General features: G+C 38.5%; 1 protein-coding gene across 1 annotated transcript; it reads right to left on the reverse strand.

Moving 5' to 3' along the window:
- Positions 1-5,076: 5,076 nt before the first annotated feature.
- LOC136867091 (cuticle protein 63-like) lies at positions 5,077-7,355 on the reverse strand. Its single transcript, XM_067144193.2, has 2 exons — positions 7,321-7,355; positions 5,077-5,309 (listed from the first exon to the last, which is right to left on the reverse strand). The coding sequence occupies exons 1-2, from the start codon at positions 7,330-7,332 to the stop codon at positions 5,082-5,084; spliced, it is 240 nt and encodes a 79-aa protein (XP_067000294.1). The 5' UTR covers positions 7,333-7,355; the 3' UTR covers positions 5,077-5,081.
- Between the last annotated feature and the right edge of the window lie 3,125 nt (positions 7,356-10,480).

A 10,480-nucleotide genomic window follows, 5' to 3' on the forward strand; every position in this document is an offset into this window, starting at 1 on the left:
TCTGTCTGACTGTTAGGTCATCAGCCCAGAGGCTGGTTGGATCCTCAAATAGCACCACCAAAGATTATGCGGTTATAAGGAAACCGCAAAAACCAATGGCAGCACCAAAATGAGGCATACTAGGCAAGACGAGGAGTGTGGTAGTTTGCCGTTGCTTTCCTCACTGGGTCAGAAAGTGCTATTGCAACACGACTGACCCTATGAGCAACACCTTTCATAACACTCATGTACTAGTCATGCTCTGAATGTCATTACTCACCATCACCCATACCCCAGCAGCTTCCATATTGTCACAGCCATGGATGAGACTGGGACTTCGGTGGAAGCTACACTTTACTCTGGCCTGTGCCAAGAGATGGATACAAAAGTACTGTATCCATCAAGAAATGGCAGCAGGCAAAGTAAAGTATTATAAGATGGAAAATATATAGTAATCCAATTAAGGAATAATTTTTATTATTAAAAGTGGCAATTTTGTGGCGAAGGTTGCCCTCGTTATCACCTTAAATCCTGTGTAAAACAAAATAGTACACCATGAACAAATGTGTATATAAGACGTGTTGATCAATTAGATATAGGCTTACCTTCCATTTACCATACTATGTGCGCATTATCTTAATCTCAAATAAAATAAGGAGTACTCCAGGAAGGGTAGTACTGGAAAGAAAACTACGCCAATATACAGACCTTGATAATACATCAATACAGTTTGATATATCAACCGATAAAAGGCTATCCATATAAATATTAACAGTTTGAATGAGTTATAATTTCCTTGCGGAAAGTAGTGTAAATTTGAAAATGAATTCAATGATCTAATTTGCTTTAGGAAAAACCATCTTGATTCCCTTACCACCCATTGTTGACTAGTATGCCTATTTTTGGCTATCAGGCCTATCAATTTATTTCTAAGTCCGACTCCTTGGTTAATTGATCAGCTTCGAGACATTCGGTTTAGAGGGTCCCGGGTTCGATTCTCGGTCCGGTTGGGGATTTTAATCAAGTGTGATTAATTCTTCTGTCTTGAGGACGGGTGCTTGTGTTTATCCCAATATTTTCATATTCAGACAACATACTATACTACCAACCACCACAGAAACACGCAATAGTGGTTACATCCCTTCATAGAGCGCTGGTGTCAGGAAGTGCATCCGGCCTTAAAACAGGGCTAAATCCACATGTTTGACAACGTTCGCACCCGCGGCCAAGCAAGTGTGGGGAAAAGCGGTAGAAGGAGCAGAAGAAGAAGAATTAACGTATTGCAAATGTTTGTTTCTTACATCAATCCCATGCTTTTTCGTAAATATTAAGCTGTAGACAGTACGAAGGAGCTAATTCAAACAAGGTTTTCTGCTGTTGTCCTTGGTGCTTCGCTCCAGCCTCGAAATCTAATGGCTGTTGCTCACGGTAAAATTTTTTGTCAAATTTATTGTACAATAATTTAATTTTATAAAATTTCTGTTGCTCACGGTCAAATTCAAGTTTTATAAAACCTTTGATAAAACTTTCCATAAAATAGGACATGTTCTATTCCGTAAAATTAATTTTATGAAGCGAACCAATCAGCGAAGCTGACATCATGGTGATGCTGGCGCTACGTCGTGAGAAGATTGCGAAGCTCTATTGTAAACAAACACTTCTTTCTAAAATGGCAGGATCCGGGTGGACTATGGAAGCTGTTAGTGTTTTACTGACGAATACCAGAAATATCCTTGTTTGTAAGAAGTTAAAACGCCACATTACCACAGCAGAAATGCAAGAAGAGAGGTAAAAAACACAATCGCCGAATTCCTATATGAATACTGGTCTTCTAACCTCAACTAATTTTCGACCAAGGACAGCAATCCTCTACCTTCTTCTCTTCTTTTGATCCAATCCAGAGTCCAGCATTTCCTGGCATTTCTTTTCTTCCTTTTTACCACTGTACAACATATAATTGCAGCTAAAGCAGCAACTTTTGCTTTGTTTGTTGGAGCCATACTCTCAAACACATTGTAAGTTTAACAGCTGATTCTTGGTTTAAAAGTTTATCGAGAGATAGCAGCACATACACATCTTAGTTAAAAAGTAGGTTCATAGATGGCCATCCTGATGTTTCCACGGATTTTATAAAATCATTTTACCGTGAGCAGCACAACTTGTTTTTACCAAATTTTTATAAAATTAATTGTACAACAAATTTTACGAAACATTTTACCTTGAGCAATAGGCATAAGAATTAAGATAGAAAACTTCGTTCAGTAGAACGTTATTTATAACCGAACTCGATAACTGCAGTCACTTAAGTGCGGCCAGTATCCAGTAGTCTATTCGGGAGATAGTGTGTTCAAATCCCACTGTCGGCACTTCTGAAAATGGTTTTCCGTGGTTTCCCATTTTCACTCCTAGCAAATACTGGGCTTTTCCTTAATCAAGGCCACGGCCGCTTCCTTCCCACTCTTAGTTATCTCCTGTCCCATCGTCGCCATAAGACCTATCTGTGTCGGTGTGACGTAAAGCAGATTGTAAGTATGAAAAATGAGCGTTACACTGAAATGAGCCCATAACGCTGGCAGCAATTGCTATCCGCTGCCTCAGGAATTTCGTTGAAGAAGGGTCTCCAGAAATTCCAGATAATTGTTCGTCAATATTTGAAACAAGACTTTTGGCCTCTTGACATCACGTCCCCATCGTTTCATCTGCAAATGCCACGAAGATGTATTGTTGGGAGATCAGAAAAATGCACATGCTGGGTGAGGCACGAGGCGAAGGGGTTTTCACCAGCAGAGCCAGTGACGCAGTGGTTACCATAGCAACTCCGCTACTACCCAGGCGAATTTACATTATCTTCTACTGGCAGCTCTTCGCTCTTGTCAGTTGTAATCCAGCAAACTGCGAAGTGTGAGTCAATGTTTCCGTGTAGCAGATAAGAGCAAATAAGAGCCGATCTGTCTGGGCAGAACAGGAAGTTCGTGCTTGCAAGCCACATTCCTCATTCTTGCATTCTTCTCATCTCTACACAGTATTCTTTTCTATTTCGCCTTACGTCGCACCGATACAGATACAAACGAGTCTTACGGGATAGGAAAGGGTTAGGAGTGGAAGGTACCGGCCGTGGCCGTAATTAAGGTACAGCCCCAACATTTGCCTGAAAATGGGAAACCACGGCAAACCATCTTCAGGACTACCGACAGTGGGTTTCTCCAATACTGGATACTGGCCGCACTTAAGCGACTGGAGCTATAGAGCTAGGTGTTGCCACAGACTATGTAGCTTTACGTTTCGACCTTTAGGCCTACTTATAGAATAAAACAGGTAACTGACGCCTGTCATCGGTAGGCGAGCACAGCCCTGAGTTAGCAACGTGGGGAAGTGCAAGCCGACTGAGAGGGAGGAGACTTGCACTGCGCTTACGGCGGGCAAGGTTTGACACCCGCGCTGTAAGAGTTCGGCACGGAATATGGTGCGAGGACTATCATTGTCAGTGTTGCGGACAGTGGAGTTCGAACCTACTGTCTCACGAATGCAAGCTCACAACTGCTTTCCCCTAACCGCACGGCCAACTCGCTCGGTACGAAGATGTAGTTGTCCGTCACTGCTCTGTAAGTTTTCCTTTTATTGCACATAGCCAATTCCGCAGCAGAACAAGCAACCTTGCAAGTGTGAGTTTTTGCAGTCATAATACGAGCATACGATACTGTCTTCGTCAGCGTATTTTTACTGTGAAAACGTACTGGGATAGATAATCCTTGATTGAAGCACAGCAGGCATTTCGAAGAGATTCCATGTCCGCAATGCTCCAAAAGGCCAACAATTTTGCCGATGGTCAGAATGCCGGAGGAAAATAGTTTCCTCCTCAATGAGAGTGGAAACCACATAGTACCTGGAATGAGTTAAGATTGTGTAGATTATGTTCTAGGGCACTTACTGAACTCACCAAGGAAATCACTGCTCCGATTGAACCGGGATACAGGTAATTCATACGGCACATGTCAGGAAACTGAAAAGGAATCGGCCCTTCGAACATGTAGAGATCATGCAGTTCAGGGATTTTAAAGACCTTCGCGGAAACGCGATTGAGTTATTGTCAGTGTCTCTATAGGACTCGCTGACTGATAGTTGTGCTTGCACGAGGAACAGCTGTTGCGAGCGGTGGCCCAGAACGTTATCAGATAGTACATAAACGTTCATAACCAATGTACTCCGTACAATGCAAGTGTATATTATTTCATCATGTAATGACAACTACAATTAAACTTATTTTCGACACGACGTTTGCATAAAACGTGAGAAACATTAAGTTATATAGTCACCACGCACAAAGAAAAGAAATAATTACTTTAAAGATTGCCAAACGCAATGAAGTACAAAATTTAAAAAATATATATTTTTAGGGGCTGAACATGCTCTACTCTCCTATGTACATTATCAAGCAGAATAATTCCGAGTACTATACAACTGCTTTTTGCTTCCTTAGCAAAATGCCATGTTGTTATAAACTTAGAGAAAGCAAAAGAAAATAGGCTGCGATAAATGTAGCATCTCTTGAAGCAACCGTGTTCATACGAAAGGACACAGATACAAACACACACTAACAAATTACTGTGCCAATCTTTTTTATTGGTTCATATTGCTTTACATCGCACCGACACGGATAGGTCTTACGGCGACAATGGGACAGCCCTTTCCTATCCCATCGTCGCCATAAGACCTATATGTGTTGGTGCAACGTGAATCGAATTATAAAGGAAAAAGGATATAGATCGACTTATTGAATTCATTTCGTTTTTTATTGAGATCATATTGGTATCTCTCTCATCAAAGAACAATCTAAGCTACGATTTATCAGTTCTGTACAGAGATTATTCAAGGTTGTATTGAGCTAAATAAATTTTACTGGCACGTCTAACCAATATAACATTTCAGGACATGTACAACTGATTGATATGCTATGGTTTTTTAAATTTCTGGGAGTGGATTTGGGTTGAAAGAAATTACACACTGTATTGAGTTGCACATTTTAATGTAAAATAACACCTCAAATTTTGTTAAACATTGTCATAAATGGCAATGCTTTTTTATAAATAAATTGCTGGGAGGAATCAACCAATAACATGATGAGTCTTGACGATGCCGGCGGTGTAAGCCAAGGGAGCGGCATGGACGGCAGCGACGGCGGGAGCGGCAACTACAGCGGGAGCAGCGACCACAGCGGGGCCGGCAGCAACTACAGCGGGGCCAGCGGCGTAAGCCACAGGGGCAGCGACATGGGCGCCAGTGAGATATCCGGGAGTAGCGACGGCTACAGCCACCAGAGCGAGGAAGACAAACTGTAACATAGAAAGAAAATATTCCACATTAGTACATGTATTTTACTAGACCGCAGCGAAAACTGCATAGCAGAATTTACCCTCTCATGGACAAGCTGCTATTTCATCGCGTTCTTATAACTGTTCTTCGATCCATGAAATCTGACTGGTGAACAGCATGATTTACTCTATCAGACTTATAGGATGAATTGAGCCCTCTTCTTTTACTCGATGTAAATACTTATTACTTTTCGACGGTTTGGGGATGAAAGTAAGGTTTTGGTTTATAAACCTGTAATAGTGAATGACAAAGTACAAAATTGTCACTCTTTTCTCATTTGTAAATCAGGCCTGAAGTGTTAAATTAAGCATTATTTTCTGGAAATCTTACAGCGCTACACTCTCAAGGAATGAACAGTCAGACTTTAAATTGTTATAGTATAGAAGCATTTTTGATTTTGTATTCTGTTCACGTATGTGTACGAATGGTTAATAAATATACAGTATAAATAATAAAATAAAATAAATTCAATTATTCCCTCGATCCAAGTTTATGTGCAAGTTAATATGAAGGAGGGTGAATTCAAAGTGACTTTGAGAATTAAAGGGAATGTAATATAATCTCAAAGAAACCCTTAACTATTCAACCTAATTTGTCAACCTCACACTGCATCTATGACGACAAGCAGGTTCTCAGTTAATATCCTTATGACGTCATCCAAATTTATTGTCAATGCACTTGCTAATTCACAGGCACAGGCGTTACACTTACGATTACTGCAAATGCAGGAGCCAACGTTGAATACGAGAATACTGATATTTATTTATTTATTTATTTATTTATGTATTTATTTATTTATTTATTTATTTATTTATTTATTTATTTATTTATTTATTTATTTATTTATTTATTTATTTATTTATTTATTTGTGGTTTAAGTGTTTGAACTAGGACCAGAAACACCTGTACAAAAATTCAAATGGTAGGTTACAAGTGCTTCAGGTCACCGCTTGTACGTCAATAATGTATTAAGGATGAAAGGAGCATATTTTGCTTCCTTGCCCAAGTGTCATCATCGAGCTCGTACGTTGTGCAACTTGTATGTATTCGTCATAATTATTAATTGGGTGTTAGAGAAGGCTCTGGTTCATGGTAACAGCATTGATATTGAATATAATTTGCCATTTGGTGTATAAATCTGTGTGTGCTTTCCCGACTGGAGCTTCCCCGAAAAGTAATTTCCCTGTTGTCTTAGTAACATCAGTGGAATGCCATTTTCTATGTGCTACTAGTGATCATGTTTTCCTAGATTTCTAGATCAGTTTTGAGTCTAGATTTACATTTTCCTTTAATGGGATTTTAGTTGAGAATGTTTTCTATAGGTAAAGGCGACATGACTTTCACAATTTTATTTATTATTATTTATTGTTATTTATTTATTGTTTATTTATTATAATGTCTCACAGATTATTCATAGTTAATGATAGTAAAACTAAATCTGATTGAAACCTTATCCTAGGTCTCTCTTAATTAATTAGGGTGACATTATATGGGAATTAAGTTCTGTTTTACGTTCGTAAGCTCTTCCTAACACCAACCGTAAGTGGAATGATGAATCCCCTATCGCGATGTTTGTGATGGTTGGTAGTTTGGTGTGTGTTGTGTAAATTAAGATGTACTGTATATTATGACAATCAGCCAGTCTCGGAGCCTGGGGAATTAAGCCAATACAGCTAAAATCGCTGGTCCGTCTGGGAAAAGAACCCGGAACCATTTGAAGCAATGACCACTTTGCTGACCATTCAGCCAAGGAGCCCGAAGAATACGTTCGATACTTATTTGTGTAAATTGTCCTCTTTGTGTAAAAATACAATGACCTTGAAACTGGGGTAGATTTGAACGTGGACCATTTCTTATGATCTATTTCATCAACTCTATACTGATTTCTACTAAATCTCGTGTTCTTGAAATGAAATTAAATGAAATAAAATAAAATTAATGAAGTCACTGTTTTATAAAGTTTAAACTCACCAGCTTGAACATGGTTGGTTGAGGATTTCTGTGTCTCGGAGGAGTACCGTGTGCCTTCTGCAGTGATGTCTGAGCTTTATATACTAGTCTGCGGATCTGGGCGCGGTTCTCCTCCGGGTCCTTGGTACGATCTCAGTGCGAGTGTCAGTGAATGGATCTTTCTTCAAGTGGGAGGAAGTGGGACGAACACAGAACTCATTGCCATGGCAACTCAACAGTCAATCAATTCCTGAAACCTTCGTCACTGCAGGTCTAACTTTACTGAATAAGGTATTTATCTTGGTCTAATTGCTTCTCAGTAAAATGTATACAACATACAGTAACCATTCCATTACCGTATGCATTATTGTTATGGTATTCACTCCACATATGCATTCCATACAGTCCCTTGTTTAAAGCTCCTAATCAATAAATCACTCTAGAAATGTGTGAAAATATTTTGTGTGAGATATATAAGGAATAATGATTAATTTACTTTTATATCGGTACATAACTAGTAGACCTTTTGCAGCGACAGATCCTATGAATCTATCACTTCCTTACAACATTAATCAGAGGAGGACCATTAGATATTCATAGATCTTCAAGAATGTAGGCATCAGAAAAATATAGTTAAAAAACCTTTCAGAAAACTCAAACCTGGATGTTGGCGTCTAGTCAGTGCTAAAACCGATGCCATGGAGTCTTTAATCAGACACAGTTGAGGCCAAGGTGAATGATTCACGCAATAAAGCGCTGGCCTTCTGAGCTTAATTTGGCAGGTTCGATTCTCAGTCCGTAGTTAGTTAGTTATTATTATTAATATTATTATTATTATTATTATTATTATTATTATTATTATTATTATTATTATTATTATACATTTCACCAGTTCCTCAAACTTATCCTCAAGCTCAGATAGAGCAATGTACTCTGTAAATTTAGAAGTCAGTTTCTCTGTGTGAAAATATATGCTGCCACTGCAAATTTGAGCTTCAAGGAGACTGCTTACAACCTCTTGTTCAAAAATATTTTTTCTATCAGCATTGAACCGGAAACATGGCCAGCTGGAGATCATTTTAAGCCTGCGATATTCTCATAGCAATAAGATAGTTTTACATGAAGTTATTATTGGAAAACCGTGTGAAAATCTTGGGATACTTAATACATGCAAGAGAATGATCAGACCCACCGTTCAACAAAACTTTTCTTCTTGAAAACGATGAAATGTTGCATGCTCGTATCTACTGTGTTTTTGATTGCATTATTCTTGACAAGAATGGCATATTATAGCACATGATGATAAATAATGTCTAACGAATTAATTAGTGCAACAAAGGACACGCCAAGAAACGGGGCAATGTGAGGGTCACGTCTCCAAGTCCAGTTCTAGGGCCGGATACATTTCCTGACTCCAACTATATGTTGAGGGGCACATCTTGAACACAGTGCCACAAATAAGAAAATATTTTCGAACTTCCAACTTTTTAATAATGGTGACGTCATATTGTATCATTGCCATGGACGACATCAGGACTCCAGTGTCATGGGCCTACACTCGTGAAGTCTTACTATCTCAGGGTGTGATTGCTGTTCGTTTTAGTAACATCGTCTTTTGATTGGCAAGGTACTACTTGAAATGAAAGAGTTTTCTGAACTGAGATTTATATTTACCGAAACAAAATAAAATTGGAAAAATTTAGTACAAATTAAAAGAAATTATATCATGTTGAAAAGGAAATATTACGATATCAGAGTAAACTGTGTGAAAACAAATGTTATCAATACATTGGCCTATCTTAGTTACTGTCTTTTATAAGGTTGATATTTATTTAACGATAAATTGTGATAAGGCAGAAAAACACGAACCTGAAAACCAAATCGGATTTCAAATTAACCGTGGGTTTCTAGAAAACTCGACAGACAAGCTTAATCTATAGTAAAGATATCCAATAATTTTTTTTTTCAGTTGGCTTACCCCAAAATGAGAGTGGAAACCACAGACCTGGAATGTTTAAGACTGTGTAGATGATATTCGATTGCACTTACTGAACTCACCAAGGAAATCATTGTGCCGATTGAGCCGGAAGACAGGTAATTCATATGGCCCATGTCAGGAAACTGAAAGGAATGGGGCCTTCGAGCATATAGAGTTCATGCAGTTCAGGGATTGGGATGACAAGTCGCGGTAGCACGATTGCGTTATTGTCAGTGGTTTCAGGTTCACTTTATTGCGATCCCAATCTTTCTTCAGGACTGGTATGTCAAGGTCATGAGCTGGCTGATATTTGTGCGTGCACGAGGAACAGCTGTTGCGAGCGGTGGCCCAGGACGTTATCAGATAGCAGATACACGTTCATAACTACTGTACTTCGTACAATACAAGAGTGTATATTATTTCATGTAAGGACATCTATAATTAAATTTTTGTTCAACACGACGCTTGCATAAAATGTGAGAAACATCAAGTTTTGTAATGACCACGCACAAAGAAAATAAATAATTACTTTAAAGATTGTCAAAAGCAATGAAGTACAAAATAAAAGTAATTTATATTTTTGGGGGCTGACATGCTCTACTCTCCTATGTAAAATTATCAAGCAGAGTAATGATAAGTACTATACCACTACACTATCGTTTTTTTAGCAAAATGCCATGTGTAACGTTTTGATGATAATAATAATAAATAAATAAATAAAAATATGTAAATAAAATTATTCAAAAACTTAATAAAATTAATAAGCATAATTAACCGAAATGTCCGTAGTATGGGCACCAGAGTTCACCAGAATGGATCCCTCGAATTTAGATAAGAGCATGATAAACTTTATATCCCAGGGCGTGTACATAATGCTGCGTACTGGTACATCTGCTGCAGGCCTTACCTAACCTCCTGAAAACGACTAATTGGGTAGGAACTGCACCTAGGTTCATCAATAACACTGATTCTAAAATAGCTAACTATATTCTGAACAAATTCCGTGCATGAGCACCTCATCAACATACAACATTATACATATAATACACACATAAAATATTGCTGGAAGACTCCATATTTACAACAACAACAATAATGAAAACCGTGGGAAAACGAAAGCGAGAACTAAGCTACCATGTGTAGATGGTCCGATGAACAATGTACATGTATGAAGATAAACACCCTTCACTGTCTCTATATCAA

Source organism: Anabrus simplex, chromosome 3 (assembly GCF_040414725.1).
Source record: "Anabrus simplex isolate iqAnaSimp1 chromosome 3, ASM4041472v1, whole genome shotgun sequence".
In the NCBI taxonomy this organism is placed as follows: domain Eukaryota; kingdom Metazoa; phylum Arthropoda; class Insecta; order Orthoptera; family Tettigoniidae; genus Anabrus; species Anabrus simplex.